The sequence below is a fragment of the Scyliorhinus torazame genome, chromosome 2 (genome assembly GCF_047496885.1).
Source record: "Scyliorhinus torazame isolate Kashiwa2021f chromosome 2, sScyTor2.1, whole genome shotgun sequence".
NCBI lineage: Eukaryota > Metazoa > Chordata > Chondrichthyes > Carcharhiniformes > Scyliorhinidae > Scyliorhinus > Scyliorhinus torazame.
The window spans coordinates 71951962-71975855 of record NC_092708.1 but is presented as its reverse complement, the minus strand read 5'-3'; the positions used below and the strand labels follow the sequence as shown (position 1 = coordinate 71975855).

The window sequence follows — 23894 nt, the reverse complement described above, 5'->3', positions numbered from 1 at the left end:
TGGAGCGGTGAGACAGCAGTACTAATCATTGTCCCTAGAGTGATGAGCTTGTCATATAAGGAGCGGTTGAACACTCTGGGTCTGTACCTGTTGGGAGTTTTGAAGGATGAGGGGGGGGGATCTTATTGAAACTTGCAGGATTCTGCGATGCCTGTATAGAGTGGATGTGGAGAGGAAAAACTAGAACCAGAGGCACAGCCTTAGACTGAAGGGACAATCCCAAATGCTGTGCTATGAAATCCTTGATCATGCATTCCAGCAACTTCCCTACTACCGACGTTAGGCTCACTGGTCTAAACTTCCCTGTTTTCTCTCTACCTCCCTTTTTCTTTAACAAACAATTTTATTGAGGTATTTTTTTGGCATTGTGAGCAGTTACAGATAACAGAAATTTGCAAACATCAATATAAAACCAATACTTCAATCAAACCATATCGCACATGCACGCTCCTCTCCCCTAGACACTACCCGCCTATTTATCCCGTCTACTCTAATCTCCCCCCCCCCCCCCCCCCCGGGCTGATGTTCACGCTCCCGCAAATCCCTCCCAGTACCCCCTAAGCTTAGGACATGCCCAAAACATGTGAACATGGTTCGCTGGTCCTCCCCGCGCATCTAGCGCACTTGTCCTCTACCCCAAAGAATTTGCTGATCCGAGCTACCGTCATGTGGGCCCGGTGAACGACCTTAAATTGAATCAGGCCGAGCCTGGCACATGTTGCGGTTGAGTTTACCCTACTCAGAGCTTCTGCCCACAGCCCGTCCTCTATCTCCCCGCCAAGCTCCTCCTCCCATTTGAGTTTCAGTTCCTCCGTCTGGGACTCTTCCCACTTCATGAGCACCTTGTAGATATCCGAGACTCTACCCTCTCCTCCTTCTCCTTTAGAGACTATTCTGTCCTGGATCCCTATTGGCGGGAGGCGTGGGAAGGATGGGACCTGTCTGCGTACAAAGTCCCGCACCTGTAAGTACCTAAAGTCATTTTCCCATACCAGCTCAAATTTCTCCTCCAAGCCCCTCAAACTCGCAAAGCTCCCCTCCAGGAACATATCGCCCACCCTCCCCACCCCTGCCCGCCGCCATGTTCGAAACCCTCCATCCATGTTCCTGGGGGCGAATCGATGCTTATCACATATTGGAGCCCAAACAGATGCACCCACCGCCCCCCCCCCCACACATGCCTCCTCCACTGGCCCCATATCCGCAGGGCCGCCCCCACTACCGGGCTGGTGGAGTACCTGGCCGGCGACAGCGGTAGGGGAGCCGTGACCAGGGCTGCCAAACTGGTGCCCCTGCACGAAGCCGCCTCCACTCACTCCCAGATAGACCCCGTACCCACCATCCACTTCCTTATCATGGCTATGTTAGCCGCCCAGTAGTAGTTGATCAGACTCTGCAATGCCAGTCCCCCCTCGCTGCGGCTCCTTTCAAGCATCGCCTTTTTCACCCGCGGGGATTTTCCTGCCCAGACAAAGCTCATGATGATTTTGCCAGTCCTTTTGAAGAAGGACCATGGGATAAAGATCGGGAGACACTGAAAGATGAACAGAAATCTAGGGAGGATTGTCATCTTTACAGTCTGCACCCTCCCCGCCAGTGACAGCGGGAGTGCATCCCATCTCCGAAACTCCCTCTTCATTTGTTCCACCACCCTAGTCAAATGTAACTTATGCAACCTGCCCCAGTCCCGTGCCACCTGTATACCCAAGTACCGGAAACTTTCCTGCACCAGCCTAAATGGCAGCTCCTTCAGATAATTCTCCTGGCCCCTTGCCTGCACCACAAACATCTCACTCTTGGCCATATTTAATTTGTACCCTGAAAACCGGCCAAACTTCCTCAATGTTTCCAATATATTTTCCATCCTGGCCAGTGGGTCCGACACGTACAGGAGCAGGTCGTCCGCATAGAGAGAGACCTTATGTTCCACCCCCCCTAGTCATTCCCTTCCACCCCTTCGCAGCTCTCAACACCATCGCCAACGGCTCTATGGCCAGCGCGAACAGCAACGGGGAGAGTGGGCACCCCTGCCTGGTCCCAGACATTATCCTGTTCATCCTAACGCTAGCTTTTGGGGCCTGGTACAATAGTCTGACCCAATTAACCAGTCCCTCCCTGAACCCAAACCGTCCAAGCACCTCCCACAAATAGCCCCACTCCACCCGGTCGAAGGCCTTCTCTGCGTCCATTGCCACCACTACTTCCACCTCCTTGCACGTCGGGGGCATCATGGTCACATTAAGCAATCTTCTCAAGTTAGCTGTCAGCTGCCTGCCTTTCACAAACCCTGTCTGACCGTCCCCAATCACCTCCGGTACGCAGTCCTCCATTCTAACCGCCAGGAGCTTGGCATCCACATTGATCAGGGAGATTTGCCTGTATGACCCGCAGGATTCAGGGTCCTTGTCCCACTTCAGTATCAGCAAGATGGTGGCTTGCGACATCGTCGGTGGCAGGGTCCCTCTGTCCCTTGCCTCATTAAAAACCCTTGTCAGGACCGGTCCCACTATCTCCGAGAACTTCTTGTAAAACTCTACTGGGTATCCATTCGGTCCCGGGGCTTTCCCCGACTGCATGGCCTTTAGGCCCCCCAATACCTCCTCCGCTCTAATCGGGGTCCCCAGCCTGTCCACTAGCCCCCTGCCTACTTTTGGGAAGGTTAGTCCATCCAGGAACCTTTTCATCTCCTCCGGCTCTTCTGGGGGTTCTGAAGTGTACAGCTTACTATAGAAGTCCCAAAATACCTTATTCAGTCCTGCCGGGTCCTCCACTCTGCTCCCCTCCCCATCAACCACTCTACTTATTTCCCTGGCCGCCTCTCTCTTCCTGAGTTGCTGCGCTAGCATTCTACTGGCTTTTTCCCCATGCTCATAGACTACTCCCCTCGCCTTCCTCAGTTGTTCCACGGCCCTACTCGTGGATAGCACCCCCAGTTCCGCCTGCAATCTCCGTCCCTCCCTGAGTAGGTCCTCCCCCGGGGACCCCGCATGCTCCTCGTCTATCCGGTGAATTTCCCGAACCAATCTGTCCATTTCTGCTCTGTCCGCCCTGACCCTGTGAGCCCGAATTGAGATCAGCTCCCCCCTCACTACTGCCTTCAGCGCCTCCCACAGGGTCGCTGCTGAAACCTCCCCCGTATCGTTCACCTGCAAGTAATTTTGCATACACTTCAGAAGTCTCTCACATATCCCCTCCTCCGGCAACAGTCCCACGTCTAACCTCCATTGCGGGCGTTGGTAATTCGCTTCCCCGACCTGCAGGTCCACCCAGTGCGGGGCATGGTCCGAGATAGTGATTGCCGAGTATTCCGTTTTCTTTACCTCCCCTACACAGTCTTTGCTCACGATTTTTTAAAAAATCAATCCTAGAATATACTTTATGAACATGCGAATAAAACGAGTAGCCCCTTCCCGTCGGCTGTCTGGCTCTCCATGGGTCCACAGCCCCCATTTGTTCCATGAACCCTTTCAGCTCCCTTGCCATTGCTGGGAGTCTGCCCGTTCTGGGACATGACCGGTCCAGCCCCGGGTCAAGGACCGTATTAAAGTGCCCCCCCCCCCCCCAATATCAACTTACGTGAGTCTAGATCCGGAATCTTCCCCAGCACTCTTTTGATAAAGTCAACGTCGTCCCAGTTCGGCGCATATATGTTCACCAGCACCACTCTTCTCCCCTCCAGCTTGCCCCTTACCATAAGGAATCTGCCCCCGCCGTCTGCAACTACGCCCTCCGCCTCAAATTGAACCCGCTTATTGATCATAATTGCTACCCCCCTGGACTTGGAATCCAAGTCCGAGTGGAAGACTTGGCTGATCCAGCCCTTCCTTCGCCTGGTCTGGTCAGACACTTTCAGATGTGTCTCCTGCAACATAATTACGTCCGCCTTTAGAGCCCGCAAATACGCGAACACACATGCCCTTTTAACTGGCCCATTTAGTCCCCTGACATTCCAGGTGATCAGCCTGGTTGGGGGGCCCAAACTCCCCCCCCCCCCCCCCCCCCCCCCCCCCCCCCCCCCCACTGCCGGTCAGCCATAACCTTTCTTGGGCCCGCCCCCGGCCCATGCGCCGTGCCATTCCTGCCTTGCCTCTTGGCTGCCTCCACCCCCGACCTCCTTTCCATTACCTACTTTAGATCCCCCCCACGTCAGCAACATCCCCCGATAACCCCACCCCTACCATTCACTGGCTGTATTCTCCCCCCCCCCCCCCCCCGACTCCCTTGACTAGCCAATCTGCTAGCCCGGTGACTCATCGCTCCGGCGCCCACTTGTCTCACTTCCATCATTTCCCGACCTCATCTTCATCTCCCCACTCCGACCCACTGGAGCAGTCTCACTAAGATGGGAAAGATCAAACCAGATGTAAACATCAAACAGCAACGTGAGGCTGCTCCAGGTACAATACAGTTCCAGCTGTGTACACAGAAAAGTGTTATCCCACATCCCTTTCTGAGCACCAAAAAAAAAAAAAATGTATATAACACCGCAATAACCCAGTACCCATACATCCTCCTCCTCCTCCCCCCCCCCCCCCATCCGAAACAAACATAAAAACCATAGACATAAATGAAATAAAAGCCCCCAACCAGCATCTTTAATCCCCATTGCTGACCGGCCACCCTTTTGTTACAGTACAGGCTCCAGTGCACTCAGACAGCCCAATAAAAGGTACCCACCACAACAGAAGAAAAAAAAAGGAAAAAAGGCGAGAGAAAAAAAAACAACAGAAAAAAGGAGAAAGACCATTCGAAAGAGGGCAAAATCTGCTCAGAAAAAATACACCACAAGGCACCTTTAAAGCAGTAAACAGTTGACCTACAGTCCAGGCACAGTAGGCGTCCCTTCAACCAGTAATTCTCGGACCCTAGCTTGCGTCCGTGGGTCCTTTTTTCGAGACCAGCCCCTGATCCCTCACAAAGTCCATCGCTTCTTCGGGCTCGGAGAAGTAGTGGTGTTGGCCCCGATGCGTAACCCAAAGACGGGCCGGGAAGAGCAGACCAAACTTCTCTTGCTTTTTGAACAACACCTCCTTAACTTGTTTAAAGGCTGCTCGCCGCCTGGCTTAGGTCCTGGTAAATGCGTTATTCCCCGTGCTGCTTTTAGCGCTCTTTGCCCACTGCAGCACTCGCTCCTTCTCCACAAACCTGTGGAACCTGATCACCATCGGATGGGGGGGACCCCCGGACGCACCTGTGTCGCCTGTACTCTGTGTGCCCCCTCCAGCTCCGGCGGTCGCAGACAGGCTTCAGCCCCCATCAGCTGCATGAGCATGTCCGCCACGAACGCTGTGGCATCAGCTCCCTCCGCCCCCACCGGGAGGCCGATGATCCTCAGATTTTGTCTACGGGCTCTATTTTCCAGCTCCTCTACTCTGTCCAGCAGTCTTCTCTGTCTCTCCTTCAACCCGTCGACTTCTAGCGCAGCAATCGTCTGCGCATCCGCTTGCTCCTCCACCGCCTCCCCCAGCTCCTTAACTTATTCGTCCTGGGCATCCAGTCTCTGGTTCAGTTGATCCACTGCCTACTGAAGTGGGTCCAAGTTATCCCGCTTCAACGATTCAAAGCTGATGTTTATCACCTGCAACATGTTTTCCAGCACTTGCTGGATCGCTGGGTCCGAGGTCCGTAGGTCCGCCATCTTTGCTCCCGGGCCAGCTTCCCCTGCACCTTGCCTTTGTCCTTTCCTCTCCCGTTTTCGCTGCCTTCTGCTCTCCCGCAGTTCCATGCAGCTCTGCCCGTTCCTCAGCACCTCCGTGGCTGTCTTTCCAGCGCTCCGCAGTCCCGCAAAACCGGGGAACCAGGTCCTCAAATCCTGCCAGAGTGAGAGCCCCCGAATGTGCAGCTCACTCACCCATTGCCGCCACCGGAAGTCTCTACCTCCCTTTTTGAATAGCAGGGTTACTTTGGCTAACTTTCAATCTGGAGAAACCATTCCAGAGTCCAACAAATTTTGGTAAATGATCATCAATGGACCTACTACTTCTAGACGCCAGGATCCCAGGTTCGATTCCCAGCTTGGGTCACTGACTGCGGTATCTGCACGTTCTCCCTGCGTTTGCATGGGTTTCCTCCGGGTGCTCCGGTTTCCTCCCAAGTCGCTACATTCCGGCGCCTGTTCGGGTACACAGAGGGAGAATTCAGAATGTCTAATTCTCCTAATGAGCACGTCTTTCGGGACATGTGAGAGGAAACCAGCGTACCCGGAGGAAACGCATGCAGACACGGGGAGAACATGCAGACTCCGCACAGACAGTGACCCAAGCCGGGAATCGAACCGGCACTGTGAAGCAACAGTGCTAACCACTGTGCCGCCCTCTGATGGTAAAAGAAGACAATGGCTAACATTGGGCCATGAAGCATGATGGTAAAGATGCCAACAGACTTGTTTGTGAGAAAATAACTGCTTCTCAGCAGAATGACTTTTGTGGTACAACAACTTCACTGATAACATTTTGTTTTGGGAACATCGAGAACAAGGCTCGAATGACATGTCAAAACTGACGGTATTGTTTAACTAACCCTATAAAACACAGCGGCCGTCAGGATTCATCAGCAATAACCCCGGGAACAGCATTCGCAAGATATCAGACCTGAGTTTGAAGGCTCACCAGCATATGCACCCTTCCGACAACCTGGCCAATCTTTCTCTCATCGGGTAGCATATCTTTGATTCAAGTGTGAGTCAATGTGAAGCCAGGGTATGGTTTCTATTAGGTTCTTACTCCTATTGATGTTGTCATGGAGAGACACATTTACGATGAACAGGTTAGTGAGGACAGATCAAATAGGCTGTTTCTTCGTGTTGATTCTTTTGCTACATGTAGCAAGCCCGGTATGACTGCCATGTTACTCAGGCCTGTTTGGTGGACTGTACTCCCAATCGCACTCTGTTCTTCCTAATATCATTCCTCTGGCGGGTACCTGTTGCTTAGTATTCTTTGCCCACTTTCCAATCCAGTAAAATCTCTTAATTTAGAACATAGAACATAGAATTTACAGTGCAGAAGGAAGCCATTCGGCCCATCGAGTCTGCACCAGCCCTTGTAAAGAGCACCCCACTTAAGTCCCACAACTCCACCGTAACCCAGTAACCCCACCAAACCTTTTTGGACACCAAGGGCAATTTAGCATGGCCAATCCACCTAACCTGTACATCTTTGGACTGTGGGAGGAAACCGGAGCACCCGGATGAAATCCACGCAGTTCAAGTGTTGAATTTTCTAAAAGGGTTTTGGTAGTCCATGTACACACAGTTTGAATTTAGGAGGCTATAAAATGTCAAGTAGGTTGATCATGCAGTGGATATATATATATATATATAATCTGTTCTTGACATGTGCAAGTTAGTAATCTGTGAATGAGATAGTGTTTAAATATTTAACCGCTTTTATTGCTAATTATGTAGCATTTGTTATAGTTGTGTATCTCATTGTATAATGGTGTTGCAGATTTGAAGGATTATGGAGTATTTTTGAAAGGTTTTGTCGTATATTTTAATATGTTTATAGCTCATGTATGTCAAATTTAAAATAGATTAATGATTTGGCACATCTGCAGAGAAAAATTGAGAGATTTGAATCTAGTGATCTGGTGACTTGAGTTGAATGTATTGGCTGCTTTACGGAGGTGGCTTATTTACAACTGTAATTGTTACAGAGCTCCTGATTAAGTACTCTTAATTGCTGTTGTGGTTTAATGACATTTGGATTACTTGGGTTAACTATAAAATCTTTATTGCACAATATTTACCACATTCTTTATTTTTAAGTGTACGATCTGAATTTCATTAAAGAGTGTGTCATTATTATTATAAGAGACATCTTTTATTGTAATTAGTAAGTTGGCATTGCTAAATGTATCCCAAGAATCTATTAGAGTTAAATTTTGACTACTGGCTTGAAATAACCATTGCCAGATTCTTCTAAACTGTGATAGCTACTTCAGATCAAATTATGAAGTTTGTGCTGTTTTTAAATTTGCAGCTCACACACCTGACAACAGCTTCCTAGGATTTGTGGTTGAACAACACCTCAATGCCAGTGATATTAGTCATCTTGATGATATCAAGAGACAGAATCAGTCTCTTGTATATGGCAAGGTGGATCATTTTTGGAAGGTAAATATATACAGCAATTATTCTACACTAAGAACTGTTACCCAAGTAACATTTATTTGATTGAAAACTTAAATTGTTCATAATCCAAACAAATTTTGTTGAGCCCTTGCAGGTGCCTGCTTTCTATCACTGCTTTTACTGGTATGTTGAACACTAGGTGTGGAGGGGGAGAGAAATGCCAACTTCCAAGGGGCAGTTTGAGGTCAGTCATCTCAGTACTGGGCGATCATTGCAGGAGTTCCTCGGGGTAGTGTCCTAGACCCAACTGATCTTCCAACATCAAGTCAGATGTGGGAATGTTCGCTGATGGTCACACAATGTTCAGCACCATTTTCGACGACTCAGTCACTGAAGCAGTCCATGTGTAAATGCACCAAGACCTGGACAATATCTCGGCCTTGGCTGACGAGTAACATTTGTGCCACACAAGTGCCAGGCAATGACCATCTCCAATAAGAGAGAATCAAACAAACGCCCCTTGACATTTAAAGGCATTACCATCACTGAAATCCCTCCTGGGGATTACTGTTGACCACCAGCTAAACTGAATTAGCCATATAAATACTGTGGCTACAAGAACAGGTCAGAGACTAGGAATCCTGCTGCGGGTAACTCGCCTCCTGGCTCCCCACAGTCTGTCCACTACCTATAAGTCAGGAGTGTGATGGAATATGCTCCACTTGCCAACACTCGAGAAGCTCAACACTATCCAGGACAAAGTGATCCGCTTGTTTGGCATCCCTTCCAAAGCATTCACTCCCACCACCACACACAGTAGTAACAGTGTGTACCATCTACAAGAAGGCCTGCAGGAACTCACCAAGCCTCCTTAGGCAGCACCTTCAAAACCCACGACCACTGCCATCCAGAAGGACAAGGGCAGCAGATATATGGGAACACCGCCACCTAGACGTTCCCCTCTAAGTCACTCATTCATCCTGACTTGGGACTATATTTAATAATCTTTATTGTCACAAGTGGGCTTACATTAACACTGCAATGAAGGTACTGTGAAAAGCCCCTAGTTGCCACATTCTGGCGCCTGTTCGGGGACACAGAGGGAGAATTCAGAATGCCCGAATGCCCAATTCACCTAACAGCACGTCTTTCGGGACTTGTGGGAGGAAACCGGAGCACCCGGAGGAAACCCACGCAGAGACTGGGAGAACATAAGTGTTACGGAGAAAAAGGCATTGAAGTGAATGATCCGCCATGATCATATTGAATAGCAGAGCAGCTTATTGGACTGATTGGCCTATTTCTGCTCCATGTTCCTGTAAGCCCTCTTAACCAGCTAACTGATGAAAAGATTCCAGATTGGAACTCTTGCCCAAAAGATGATGATGTTGTTTTAAAGCATGGAGAAACACAGTCAGAGGACCACTCAATTTATTTTTTATTTTAAAATTAATTAAAGATGAAAAAAATTGGATAATGATAAAATGTTCCTTATCTCTCTTTGCCCCTCTGCCCCTTAACAAATACGCACATTTTAAGATTTGCATGGATTGCAAAGTACATCTTAAGGTACATGGTCTCAATAACTCAATGTCCCTTTAGAGACACGCATACACACACTCCACTCTGAACCCAAGTGAATGTCTGTGAATTTCTCCTCCGAATCCCCCAAGCTGATCGGCACAAGAGTTCCCAAACTCCACTCCCAAAAACACGCTTCGAAATCTTCTTTTATAACGTATTTAATGAGTGGTTTTGCATTCCGTGATCAAGTCCGCGTTTGCCAAATTACTCATCCAAACAAATCTTCCACTCCACTTTTAGCAGCGGATCCAGTATCCAGGTTTCACACCAGCCCTTTAGTATTTTTGTCTTGACTGCTGTGCAAACTGACATTAACATTTCTGTTAAAATGGCATCAAACTTCATTAACCTCTGAAGTGGACTTCCGGTGGCGTGGGCGAGCAGGGCGGCCGCAACAACAAGAGCTCCTGCCGGTGGCCGCGATTCGCGACGATTTCGGGGAAATCCCCGAGTCCTTACGCACTCCCCGACTATCGTCGGCCTTTGGGGCCGCCACGAGCAGCCAGCTTTTAAAAAAAACGGCGAAGAACCCCTCGCGGGTGTCGGGCTGAGGCGCTGGGCCTGGCGCAGCAGGTTAGAGCAGCGGGGGTGGAGCTACGAGGAGGCCGAGGCGGCAGGCCCGAGGCCAGGGCACTATGTAGGGAGGGTGCTCCACGTCGGATGGTTTCCACTTAGGAAGAAGAAAGAAGGCTGAAGCCTGGTCCCAGGGGAGCTCTGGGTGAATGCAGAGGAGAAAGAAAGGAGGTTTAAGGAAATTTGGTAAAAGTTTTGTTTCTCCCCTCCTTTTTTTTTCAAGAAAAGAATAAGTCAGATTGATGAAGGACAGGAGGGTGAAGGGGGAGAGAGGAGAAAAGAAAGAAGATAAAAAACAATAAGCCGCTATAGGATGCGAAGAGCAGCGTCGAAGAAAGGAGGAAACGCGGGTTTGCCGCCGAAGGAGAAGACGAACAAAAGTGTTAACAGGATGGCGGAAGCCAAACTGCAAGGCGGGGCCGCACTACTTACGGTGGAGAAGATGACCCGAGGTGATGGCGGTGGAGCTGGTAAAACAGTTTGTGAGGCACATGGAGGCCTTGAGGAAAGAGACGGCGGTCGTGTTGAGGTCATTGGTGGAGGAGGCAATCAGCCCGATGAGGGTGGAGGTGGCAAAGGCATCGGCCGAGGTGAGAGAGCTGGGCGAGAAGATGAAGGAGGTGGAGGAGGCTGTGACACGACACAGCGACCAGGTCACCTCGATTGGGGATGAGCTGCGAAGGGTGGTGGAGGTTAACACAGGACTCCAAGCAAAGCTGGAAGACTTGGAAAACCACTCAAGGCGGCACAATTTGAGAATTGTGGGCTTGCCCGAAGGGACAGAGGGCCCAAGGCCAACGCAATACTTCGCTAAGAAGTTGGCGGAGCTGATGGGGGAGGGTGAGAGCCCCACCCTGTATGAGCTAGACCGAGCTCATCGGTCGTTTAGGCCGAAGCCCAAAGTGAACGAGCCGCCAAGGGCAGTAATTATCTGCTTCCATAAATTTTGCATGAAGGAGAAGGTAATAAGCTGGGCGAAGCAGGAGTGTGAGGTGCTGTGGGATGGTACTGCGGTTCGGATCTATCAGGACTTGACGGAGTTGGCAAAAAGACGAGCGGCATTTGGGCGAGTGAAGGTGGCTTTGTACAAGAAGGGGGTGCGATTTGGTGTGGTGTACCCGGTGAAGTTGAGAGTAACATATAACGCCAAAGACGTATTTTGAGACAGCGGAGGCGGCTGAGGCGTTCATGAGTGCAGAAGGCTTGGGACAGAAGTGAAGAGCGGAATTGGAAGAGAGACTGTGGACTGTGTTTGAGCGGCTGGAAAATGTACAAATGTTACAACTTTCTTTTTACTGATTTGTATTGAAATTTACTTCTCTTTGCATTGTTACAGAGTTCAAGTTTCTGGCGTTCTGTGTTGCGACGGTTAAATGTTATGTTCGTGAATTGTAGGGGTTGGATTGTTGGGTTTGTTTTGGTTTCTCTGGGACTGGGTGGAAGGGGGCGAGAGGTCTTGGCGGGGGGAGCCACCCGCGCTAGCTAACTAAAGTCAGTTAGTGAACGGGGGTGAGGTGAGAGGAGGGCTGCGGACGTTGGAGCCTGGATAACAGGCTTCAATGGGCCTACAAGGCGAGCAGGTGGGGGTGGAGGGATGGATGTTGGGGGATGTTTTTGTAGGGAGGGGTCTTGGGCAGGGGGGGTGGAAGGGGTTTGATGTTAACAATGGACAGGGGCGGGTCAGGCTTATGGGGCAGGGCCCGGTGGTATGGTGATGGTGGATAAGAAAGGTGGGGGGGTGGGGTGAGAGACCCCCAGTAAGGATAGTCACGTGGAACGTGAGCGGGCTAGGAGGTCCGGTCAAGGGTGCTTGCACATCTTCAAAGTTTGAAAACCGATGTAGCAATGCTGCAGGAGACTCACTTGAGGGTGAAGGACCAGGTGAGACTTACACTTGGCTAACCCAGCCCTTTTTATCACTCCGGATTTGATGGAAGGGCTCGAGGGGTAGCGGCGTTGGTCAGCAAAAGGGTACGCTTCCAGATGGGGGTGGTGGTGGCAGATCAGGGGGGTAGATATGTGATTGTGGCAGGGGCGCTGGAGGGGAGATTAGTGGCGCTGTTAAGTGCATACGGTCCCAATTGGGACGATGTGGGATTCGCGAAGGTGTTTGGGGCTATTCCCGACTTGGACACGCATGAGCTGATTGTGGGGGGGCGGTGGGGGGGACTGGAACTTGGTGCAGGTGTCAAGGTTGGACAGATCACGGCCGCGCTCGCTGGTCCCATCAGGGGGGGCGAAGGCGCTGGCTGGGCTAATGGTGGAAATGGGAGGGGTGGACCCTTGGAGGTTCCTGCACCCAAGGGAACGGGAGTACTCGTTTTTATCCGCGGTCCATGAGGTATACTCGCGGATCGACTTTTTGTGGTGGGGAAGGCTTTGCTGGCTGGAGTCAAGGGGTCGGAATACTCTGCAATTGCAGTGTCAGATCACGCTCCACATTGGGTGGATATGGTGCTGGAGAAGGGGGCAGCGCAGAGACCGGGGTGGAAACTGGATGTGGGGCTTTTGGGGAATCAAGTGTTCTGTGAGAAAATTGAAACGGTAATTAAGGAATATGTAGGTTTCAATTGTACGGGTGAGGTGTCGAAGGCAGTCGTCTGGGAGGCTCTAAAGGCGGTGGTGAGGGGTGAGGTAATTTTGTTTAAGGCCAGGGTGGATAAAGAGGAGAGGTTGGAGCGGCAGAGGTAATAGATGAGATGTTGGAGGTAGATAGGAGGTATGCCGAGGATGGGGACCCGGCGAAGCTGGAAAAGAGGAAGGAACTACAGGCGAGCTTTGACCGACTGTCCACCAGGAAGGTGGTGCGCCAACTGAGACGAACAAGGGGTGCAATTTATGAACATGGAGATAAGGAATATGTTAGCAGGTCAGCTCCGGAGGGAGGCAGCGGCAAGAGAAATTCTTCAGGTGAAGGATAGGGCAGGGAAGTTGGTGGTGGCTCCGGTGCTGATTAACAAGTTTTTTGAGGAGTTTTATGAGAGGTTGTACAAGTCAGAGCCACCCGGGGGAGACCGTGAGATGCAGGAATTTCTAGATGGGTTGGAGTACCCGAGGCTAGGGGAGGGGGACAGGGCTACATTAGAAGGAGTAATAGTGGAGCAGGAGATAAAGGATGCGATTGGGAGGATGCAGTCAGGGAAGGTGGCAGGGCCGGATGGGTTTCCGGTGGAATATTATAAAAAATTTAAGGATAGGTTGGCACCCCTGATGGTGGGGATGTTTGAGGAGGTGATAGGGAAGGGGGTGTTGCCGCAAACTTTGGGGCAGGCATTGATTTCACTGTTTCTAAAAAAAGATAAGGATTCGACGGAGTGTGGGTCGTATCGGCCCATATCACTTCTGAATGTGGACGCAAAAGTGTTGGCGAAGGTACTGGTGGGAAGGCTGGAGGAGTGCGTCCCAAAGGTGATCGGGGAGGATCAGACTGCGTTCGTGAAAGGGAGGCAGCTGTTTTCGAACATTAGGAGGGTTTTGAACGTTGCTATGGCACCGGTGGAAGGGAAGGAAACAGAGGTAGTTGTGGCATTGGTCGCCGAGAAGGCATTTGATTGGGTAGAATGGGGGTACCTGATGGCAGTGCTGGAGCGGTTTGGGATTGGACCAAGGTTTGTGAACTGGGTAAAGCTATTATATAAGGAGCCGAAGGCGAGTGTCCGCACAAATAATATTAGTTCGAGATACTTTTCTCTCCACCGTGGGACGAGACTGGGATGTCCTAAGTCCCCCCTGCTGTTTGCACTTGCGATTGAGCCGTTGGCCATCGTATTGAGAAGTTCGGGAGCATGGAAAGGAATAGTGTGGAGGGGGATAGAGCACAGGGTGTCCATGTATGCCGACGACTTGCTGCTGTATGTGTCGGAACCGAGTGCATCGATAGGAGGAATATTGGAGCTACTGCGGGTATTTGGGTCTTTCTCTGGGTACAAGTTGAACCTAGACAAGAGTGAGTACTTTGTGGTGTCTCGGCCAGGGGTGGGGGGGGGGCTGCCATTCCGTAGAGCAGGGACTAATTTTAGGTATCTGGGGGTGCAGGTTGCCCGGGAGTGGGGGAGGCTTCGCAGGTACAACATCACTAGTTTGGTGGGGAGAGTGAAAGCCGATCTGGCAAGGTGGTATGGCCTGCCTCTGTCACTAACGGGTCGGGTACAGGCGGTTAAAATGAATGTGTTGCTGCGATTCCTGTTTATTTTTCAATGCCTACCGATTTTCCTGCCAAAGTCTTTTTTCAGGGAGATTGAGGGAAGGATTACCTCATTGATATGGGGAGGGAAGGTGTGGCCAGAGTGAGAAAGGTGCTGCTACAGAGGGGAAGGCAGGCAGGGGGTTTGGGTCTCCCGAACCTGTTGTACTACTACTGGGCGGCGAATGTGGAGAAGGTGCGGAGCAGGGTCAGAGGGGTTGATTCTCAGTGGGTCAGAATGGAGGAGAGTTTGTGCAGGGGGTCGGGGCTGAAGGCACTAGCAACAGCGCCGCTCCCGATAGCTCTGCGGAAATATTCAGGGAGTCCGGTAATAATAGCTTCATTGAAAATCTGGAGGCAGTTTCGCCAACACTTCGGGTTGGGTTTAAGGTCAAGGGAAATGCCGATTCGGGGGAACCACAGATTTGAGCCAGGGAGGTGGGATGAAAGTTTTCGGAAGTGGGAAGAGAAGGGGATTAAGATGCTAAAAGATTTGTTTCTTCAGGGTCACTTTGCAGGATTGAGGGAGCTGGAAGCGAAGTTTGGGCTAGAGCAGGGAGAAGTGTTTCGGTACGTGAAGGTTCGGGATTTTGCCAGGAAGGAGACACAGAGCTTCCCAGAGGAACCGACCTCCACATTTCTGGAGGAGGTGTTGACGACAAGGGGACTGGAGAAGGGGGCAGTGTCAGTGGTGTACGGAGCTATTTTGGAAGAGGATAAGGCACCACTGGAAGGGATCAAAGCAAAGTGGGAGGAAGAGCTGGGAGAGGTTATAGAGGAAGGGGTCTGGTGTGAGGTGCACCGGAGAGTGAATGCTTCCACCTCATGTGCGAGGTTGGGGCTGATACAGCTGAAGGTGGTATACAGAGCGCACCTCACGAGGGTGAGGATGAGCTGATTTTTTGAAGGAGTAGAGGATGTGAGCGTTGCGGGGGGGGGCGCTAATCACGTTCATATGTTTTGGTCCTGTCCAAAGTTAGGGGAGTACTGGAAGGAGGTATTTAGGGTAATTTCCAAGGTGGTGCGTGTGAAACTGGACCCGGGTCCCCAGGAGGCCATATTCGGGGTGTCGGATCAGCCAGGGTTGGAAACGGGTGTGGAGGCAGATATCACAGCCTTCGCTTCGTTGATCGCCCGAAGGCGGATCCTGCTGGGATGGAGAGCAGCCTCTCCACCCAATGCCCCGGTGTGGCGGGGGGACCTGTTGGAATACTTGACCCTTGAGAAGGTTAAGTTCAAACTGAGGGGAAGCTCAGAGGGGTTCTACAAGTCATGGACACTATTTATTATGCACTTTCAAGAACTGGATAACATCGAACATTAGTTGTGGGGGGGGGGGTGCTGTGTATGTTTAAGGGTGACAATGGGTAATCCCTGATATCTTTTTGTCATTTGTTTATGCAAACATGCGGTTCGGGGGTTGGTGGGCGGATGGGATCGTTGTTATTATGGGGATTGACATATCTTGCTGATTATTGTTTATTGTTGATGGGTGTAAATGCGGGAGAAAATGTGAAAAAGGAGAATAAAAATATATATATTTTTTTTAGAAAACACCTCTGAAGTCTGCTTTCCCACTTTAAATTTGGTTACTGCCATTGTGCCTAACTTAAAAGACATTTTCTGCTCTCCTTTAATTTTTCTAAACAATACCTTCGTCTCTCTTCTCAATTTTAGTCTGCTTAAGCCATTCTTTCTGTCCCAATTACTTTGTTACCTGGTTCTTTGGGAATCCTGCCTCTTTTCAGTTCCAGTCCATAAGACAGAGGAGCAGAATTAGGCCACTCGGCCCATCGAGTCTGCTCCACCATTAAATCATGGCTGATATTTTCTCATCCCCGTTCTCCCCATAACCCCTGATGCCCTTATTAATCAGGAACCTACCTATCTTTGTCTTAAAGACACTCCGTGATTTGGCCTCCACAATTTTTAGAAAATGTCTTGGGCCAAGATACTGCCTTCTCCCTCAAGTGGATGAAAGGGATCCATGGCACTATTTCAAGAAAGAGCTGGGGTGTTCTTTCAGTATATGGCTAATATTTATCTCCTAAATTAAGGTTAACTAGTTGTTATCACATTTCTCCTCTTCAAAAGAAATTGCTGTGCAATTTGACTGTTTGGTTTTGGACAACAGTGACTGCACTTCCAAAAGTACTTAACTGACTATAAATACTTTGGTGCATATTTAGCTCCTAAAAGGCAAAAAGGCCAGCCTTTTTTACACAAGCGCATCCACCCTTCTCTCCTTGTGTACAATTTTAGTTCCTGTATGCAAATCATAAACCCATTGAATTTACTTTAAGACAAAAATAAACATCCACTAATTGTGTGGAGGTCAAGTAACCCCACCCCCGCAGGGTGGTTGGAAGATGGGTAGGCTCACCTCCCCCATGTGACATAATAGAACATAGGACAAAGAAAAATACAGCACAGAACAGGCCCTTCGGACTTCCGGTTGCGGCAGGGATGAGCTAGCCGCACGTTTCGGCAGCTCCAGCTCCGACGGAACTTCGGGCTCTTTTAAGAGCCCCAACGGGGACTTGGACGGCCGTAAAACCCGGTGCGAGGCGCGAGGGAAGGGAGTCCCCCCCCCGAACGACAGAGGGAAAAACCGGCGGCGGCGGCTGCAGCCCGAAGAATCTGCAGCCAGAAGGTCAGAGGGAGTGGAACAAAATGCCGGCGGAGAAACCACAGGTGACATGGGGGCCTGAGCAGGACGAGGTGGTGAGACGGTGCGTGGACCTGCTGAAGAAGGAGGTAATGACCCCGTTGTTACAGGCAATTGAGGGGCTTAAGGAGACTTTAAAGACCCAGGAGACTGAACTTCGCGTGGTGGAGCAGAAGGTGTCAGGTATTGAGGACGAGGTCCTGGGCCTGGCGGTCAAGACTCAGACGCACGAGGCACTTCATAAAAAGTGTGCTGATAGGATTGAGGCCCTTGAAAATGGAGCGTGAAGGAAGAACCTTAGGATACCAGGTCTCCCGGAGGGTGTGGAAGGAGTGGACTGTGGAGCGTACGCAAGTAAGATGCTGAGCTCACTGATGGGTGCTGAGGCCCCTGCGGGCCCCATGGAGGTGGAGTGGGCAAATCGGATCCCGGCGAGAAGACCAAAAGCGGGAGAACCACCAAGGGCGATAATCGTGCGATTCTACCGCCTTAAGGACAGAGAAGAGGTCCTGAGATGGGCTAAAAAGATGCGGAGTAGCAGATGGGAGAATGCGGTGGTAAGGATCTACCAGGATTGGAGTGCGGAGGTGGCGAGAAGGAGGGCGAGCTTCAACCGAGCCAAAGAGGTTTTGCACAAAAGGAAGGTGAAGTTTGGGATGCTGCAGCCGGCAAGACTATGGGTCACACATCAGGAGAGACACTATTATTTCGAGACGGCGGAGGAAGCATGGTCCTTCATCAATGAAGAGAAACTGGACCGGAACTGAGGGACTGATGCTGCAGGGAACTGTTATTGTTGTTGTTATTGTTTTTGTTAATGGGATGGTGAAAGTTAATCGAGAAGTAAACGGGGAAGGGGGGGGGACACTGGGGAAATGTGGGCGCCGGTGAGGGGGGAGAGGCGGGACATAGTCAGAGAATGGGGAAGGAGAGGGGGAGGGGAAAGGGAGCTGCGCCATAAGAGGCGGGTCAGGTAAAGGGATGTTCCCGCGCCAGAAAGAATAAGGCGGGAAAACAGGCGCAAGGCGGATGGGAGTTCCCTCACACCGGGGGGGGTCGAGGAGCGAGCAGGAGTAGCCGGGGTCAGTTGAAGTCAGCTGACTTACGGAAGTGATATGGGGGGAGCAATCAAGCTAGATAGGGATGGAGCGGGGGGGGGGGGGGGGGGGGGGGGGGACAACTGGGTTGCTGCTGCGGAAATCCAAAAGGAAATGGCTAAAGAGAGGGTGGTCGGGGGCGGAATGCAACGCTGGGGGAGCGAGCGGGAGCGCGGAGGCGGGATATGGAACTGGCCTAGAGAAGGTAATGGCTAGTCGACACGGGAGGGGGGCAGGTAGCCCCCAGTGAGGCTGATCACGTGGAACGTGAGAGGCCTGAATGCACCGATAAAAAGGGCCCGAGTGCTCGCGCATTTGAAAGGACTAAGGGCAGACGTGGTTATGCTCCAAGAGACGCACCTAAAGGTGGCGGACCAAGTTAGGCTAAGGAAAGGATGGGTGGGACAGGTGTTCCACTCAGGACTGGACGCAAAGAACAGAGGGGTGGCCATTTTGGTGGGGAAACGGGTAGTATTTGAAGCAAAGAACATCGTAGCAGATAGTGGAGGTAGATATGTAATGGTGAGTGGTAGGCTGGAGGGAATGGAGGTCGTGTTGATTGATATGTATGCCCCAAATTGGGACGATGCGGGGTTCATGAGACGGATGCTGGGGCGTATTCCGGACCTGGAGGCAGGAAATTTGATTTTAGGAGGGGACTTCAATACGGTGCTGGACCCGGGGCTAGATAGATCCAGCTCAAGGACTGGAAGAAGGCCGGCAGCGGCCAAGGTACTTAAGGGGTTTATGGACCAAATGGGGGGAGTGGATCCATGGCGATTTCTTAGACCCAGGGCTAGGGAGTATTCCTTCTTCTCCCACATCCATAAAGTGTACTCCCGGATAGATTTTTTTGTTTTAGGAAGGTCGTTGATCTCTAGGGTGGAAGAAGCTGAATACTCAGCCATAGCGGTTTCGGATCATGCCCCACATTGGGTGGACCTGGAAGTAGGAGAGGACAGGGAGCAGAAAACACTCTGGCGATTAGATGTGGGACTGATGGTGGATGAGGGAGTGTGTGCAAGAGTGAGGGGGTGTATCGAGAGATACCTGGAGGTCAATGACGACGGCGAGGTCCCTGTGGGAGTGGTCTAGGAAGCACTAAAAGCGGTGGTCAGAGGAGAGCTGATTTCTATTGGGGCCCACAAAAGGAAAACAGAGGCCAAGGAAAGGGATAGATTACTGGGGGAGATTTTAAGGGTGGACAGGGAATTTGCAGAGACCCCGGAGGAGGAGCTGTACAGGGAGAGGAGACTACTCCAGACCGAGTTTGACCTTCTGACCACCAGAAAGGCGGAGGTACTGTGGAGGAAGGCACAGGGGAGGAGGTATGAATATGGGGAAAAGGCTAGTCGCCTGTTGGCGCACCAACTGCGAAAGAGGGCAGCAGCGAGGAAGATAGGAGGAATTAGGGATGAAAGGGGAGACACTGTGCGAAGGGCAGGAAAGATGAATGAGGTGTTTAAGACCTTTTATGAGGAACTGTATAGGTCTCAGCCCCCAGAGGGAGAGGAGGGGATGCGGCAGTTCCTGGACCAGTTGAGGTTCCCGAAAGTGGAGGAGCAGGCGGTGGCAGGCCTGGGGGCGCCGATTGAGGTGGACGAGGTTATTAAGGGACTGGGAAGCATGCAAGCAGGGAAGGCCCCGGGGCCGGACGCGTTCCCGGTGGAATTCTACAGAAAATATGTGGACTTGTTGGCCCCGTTTTTGGCGAGGACGTTCAATGAGGCCAGGGAAGGGGGGACACTACCCCCCGACAATGTCGGAGGTGACTATATCGCTAATTGTGAAGAGGGACAAAGATCCGATGCCGTGTGGGTCTTATAGACCTATTTCACTATTGAACGTGGACACCAAACTGCTAGCAAAGGTGCTGGCATCGAGGATAGAGGACTGTGTCCCAGGGGTGGTGCACGAAGACCAGACAGGGTTCGTAAAAGGGAGACAATTGAATGTTAACGTGCGACGGCTATTAGGGGTGATAATGATGCCCTCAGTGGAGGGGGAGGCAGAGATAGTGGCGGCAACGGACGCAGAGAAGACATTTGATAGGGTGGAGTGGGAGTATTTATGCGAAGTGTTGAGAAGGTTTGGGTTTGGGAACGGATTTATTCGCTGGGTTAGACTACTTTATGGGGCACCGACGACAAGCGTAGTTACAGGTCGACATAGATCGGAGTATTTCCGATTATATAGGGGAACAAGACAGGGATGCCTGCTGTCTCCATTGTTGTTTGCGCTGGCAATTGAACCTCTGGCCATGGCGCTGAGAGACTCCAGGAAATGGAGAGGGGTGACTAGAGGGAGAGAAGAACACCGAGTCTCGTTTTACGCGGATGACCTATTGCTATACGTGTCGGACCCAGCGGGGGGGGATGATAGAGGTTATGCGAATCTTGAGGAGGTTCGGGGAATTTTCGGGGTATAGGTTAAACATGGGGAAGAGTGAATTATATGTGATACATCCAGGGGACCAGAGTAGAGAGATAGAAGGCTTACCGCTAAGGAAAGTGGAAAGAAACTTCCGATACTTGGGGATTCAGATCGCTAGGAGCTGGGGAACCTTGCACAGACTTAATCTGACACGGCTGGTAGAACAAATGGAGGAGGACTTCAAGAGGTGGGACATGCAGCCTTTATCGCTGGCGGGCAGGGTGCAAGCAATTAAGATGATGGTCCTCCCGAGGTTCTTATTTGTATTTCAATGTCTCCCTATTTTAATCACCAGGACCTTTTTTAATAAAATAGATAGGAGCATTACGAGCTTTGTGTGGGCAGGGAAAGTTCCAAGAGTAAGGAGGGGGTTCCTTCAGCGCAGTAGGGACAGAGGAGGACTGGCACTACCGAACTTGGGAGATTATTATTGGGCCGCCAATGTGGCAATGATACGTAGATGGATGATGGATGATGGAGGGTGAGGGAGCGGCGTGGAAAAGGCTGGAGAGAAGGTCCTGTAAAGGGACGAGTCTAGAGGCGCTGGTGACGGCGCCGCTACCGTTCTCACCGAAAAAGTACACCACGAACCCGGTGGTGGCGGCAACACTGAACATATGGGGACAGTGGAGGCGACAGAGTGTGGTGCGGGGAGCCCTGGTGGGGTCCCCTATCAGGAACAACCATAGGTTCGCCCCAGGAAGAATGGATGGAGGATTTCAGAGCTGGTACCAGTTGGGAATTAGGAAGGTGGGAGATTTATTCATAGATGGGACTTTTGCAAGCTTGGGAGCACTGGAGGAAAAGTATAAGTTACCCCGGGGGAATTTCTTGAGATATATACAGGTGAGGGCGTTTACTAGACAACAGGTGAGGGAATTTCCGCGGCTCCCGACACGGGGGATACAGGACAGGGTGCTTTCAGGGGTGTGGGTCGGAGAGTGCAAGGTGTCAGAGATTTATAGAGAGATGAGGGAAGAGGGGGAGGAGTCGGTGGGCGAACTAAAAAGAAAGTGGGAAGAAGAATTAGGGGAGGAGATAGAGGAGGGTATGTGGGCTGATGCCCTAAGCAGGGTAAATTCCTCTTCCTCATGCGCCAGGCTTAGCCTGATTCAATTTAAGGTGCTACATAGAGCGCACACAACGACGGCAAGATTGAGCAGGTTCTTTGGAGTGGAGGACAAATGTGGGAGGTGTGGCGGGAGCCCGGCAAACCACGCACATATGTTTTGGGCGTGCCCGGCACTGGAAGGATATTGGAAGGGAGTGACTGGAGTGATTTCGCAGGTGGTGAAGGCCCGGGTCAAACCAGGCTGGGGGTTAGCTCTATTTGGAGTTGCGGAAGAGCCGGGAGTGCAGGAGGCGAAAGAGGCCGATGTCGTGGCCTTTGCGTCCCTCGTAGCCCGGCGCAGGATCCTACTCATGTGGAAGGAGGCGAAACCCCCCGGACTGGAGGCCTGGGTAAACGATATGGCGGGGTTTATTAAACTGGAGCAGATAAAGTTTGCCCTGAGCGGATCGGCTCAAGGGTTCACCAGGCGGTGGCAGCCATTTCTCGACTACCTAGGGGAATGTTCGAGGGAAGACGGATGACCAGCAGCAGCAACCCAGGGGGGGAGGGGGGGAGGAGGCTCAGTTGAGTATAGGTCAATAGAGTACGAGGTTTTGTTACTTGTATATTATTATTGTTAAAAAGTTTAAAAATTTCTGTTTTGTTACTGTTATCGTTTCGCTTGTTTTGTAAGCGGGAAAAATGTTGCTCAGGGAAAAAAAAATTTCAATAAAATATATTTTTTTAAAAAAGAACGGGCCCTTCGGTCTACGATGTTGTGCCGAACCTTTGTCCTAGATTAATCATAGATTATCATTGAATTTACAGTGCAGAATGGAATGTTGAGAAAAATCTATTGTTGTTTTGTAGTATTTTCAGCAATGGTGTATATTTCCCCGCATGTATACTGAAATCAACTGGCTAGGTCAATGCCAACAGTGCTCTGAGCAATTTCAAAAAGCATTTGCATCAGAATGCTTGCAAAATGTTGCAAGAGGAAAGGAAGCAAGTGTTACTAAAATTATCAGTAGCAACAATAACAATCAAATATATCAAATAAAATGCAACCATTAAAGACATGAGGGCTGAAATATTTAGGCCCAGCAGGAAAATTTCATTCTTGTGTTTCATTGCAATTTTTTCAGTTTTAAAACAATTCTCCTCTGTCCATTACATTTCAAATGAGTTGACCCTTTATGTTGTGGTTTTGACATTTTCATTGAGCCCTTATTATTTGTATACATTTACACCCATTTCAGGTTCAGGTATATTGATGAGATTTGGTGTAGCAGGCACACCTAATGTCTGAGTCACAGTCATGAATGACACTCGAGACTTTTTTCACTCCAAAGTTTCAAGCTACATAAAATATATTATCATAAATTCATGATATCCCTTTGAGTTATGGCCAAAGAGATGTTGTTTTAGATTTTTGGCTTCTGCATTGTTCAACCAGACTGGTAGATCAGTTATTTTTTTACTTCCCTCTTCTTCGCAGGACAAACGGTCTTACTTGGATATAATTCACAGTTACACAGAGGTCCATGGCACTGTTCATGGAACTAGCACCGCCCACATTCCTAGCTATGTGAAAAATCATGGGATACTGAGTGGACGTGACCTCCAGCTTCTCCTAAGGGAAACAAAGGTACAAAGAGTGCTACTTGGATGTTGTAAGTGATTTATATTTTAATGTAGAGAAGTAATGCAAACCTATGCAGACGGGTCTAATAAGATTTAATATTATGCTGATCCATATTGAGCTCCGACTGGCATCATTGCAGAATTTACAAAATTATACATAAAGAAGCAGATCAATGTAAGAAAAAGCAAACAAAATAATAAGTCCACAAATGGAGGAAGATAATTGCCTTATTTTATTGTTTAATTTTTAAAAATAGTTGAGCTCTAATCATTAATTAAACAAAATTAATTTGTTTAATTTTTAAAAATAGTTGAGCTCTAATCATTAATACTTGGTACTAATCAGCATCTATTTGCATATACCATTTCCGAAAGAACAAGGCTACAAGATTCCATGGTTTAAACTAAATACGTTTTACTATACAAGAGTCAAATAAGGCAATCACTAAATACTATGAGTGGGATTCTCCAGTCCCGCCTACCATAAGAACCAAAATTCCCACCCAAAGTCAATGGACCTTTTGCTGGTCTGTCAAATCTTCTGCCCTGCCTGCTATGATTCACGTAGCAGGCAGCACCAGAAAGTC

The 23894-nt window shown here is 50.2% G+C and overlaps 1 protein-coding gene across 3 annotated transcripts in view; it reads left to right on the top strand.

Annotated features, from left to right (window-relative positions):
• The window catches only part of mgat5 (alpha-1,6-mannosylglycoprotein 6-beta-N-acetylglucosaminyltransferase), a 241215-nt gene that overhangs the window by 152705 nt on the left and 64616 nt on the right, over positions 1 to 23894 (top strand). For all 3 annotated transcript variants that reach the window (XM_072472736.1, XM_072472725.1, XM_072472747.1), the window contains exons 11-12: positions 7983 to 8116; positions 23162 to 23311. In XM_072472736.1, coding sequence (XP_072328837.1) covers positions 7983 to 8116; positions 23162 to 23311 — 284 coding nt within the window. The remainder of the gene's footprint in view (positions 1 to 7982; positions 8117 to 23161; positions 23312 to 23894) is intronic.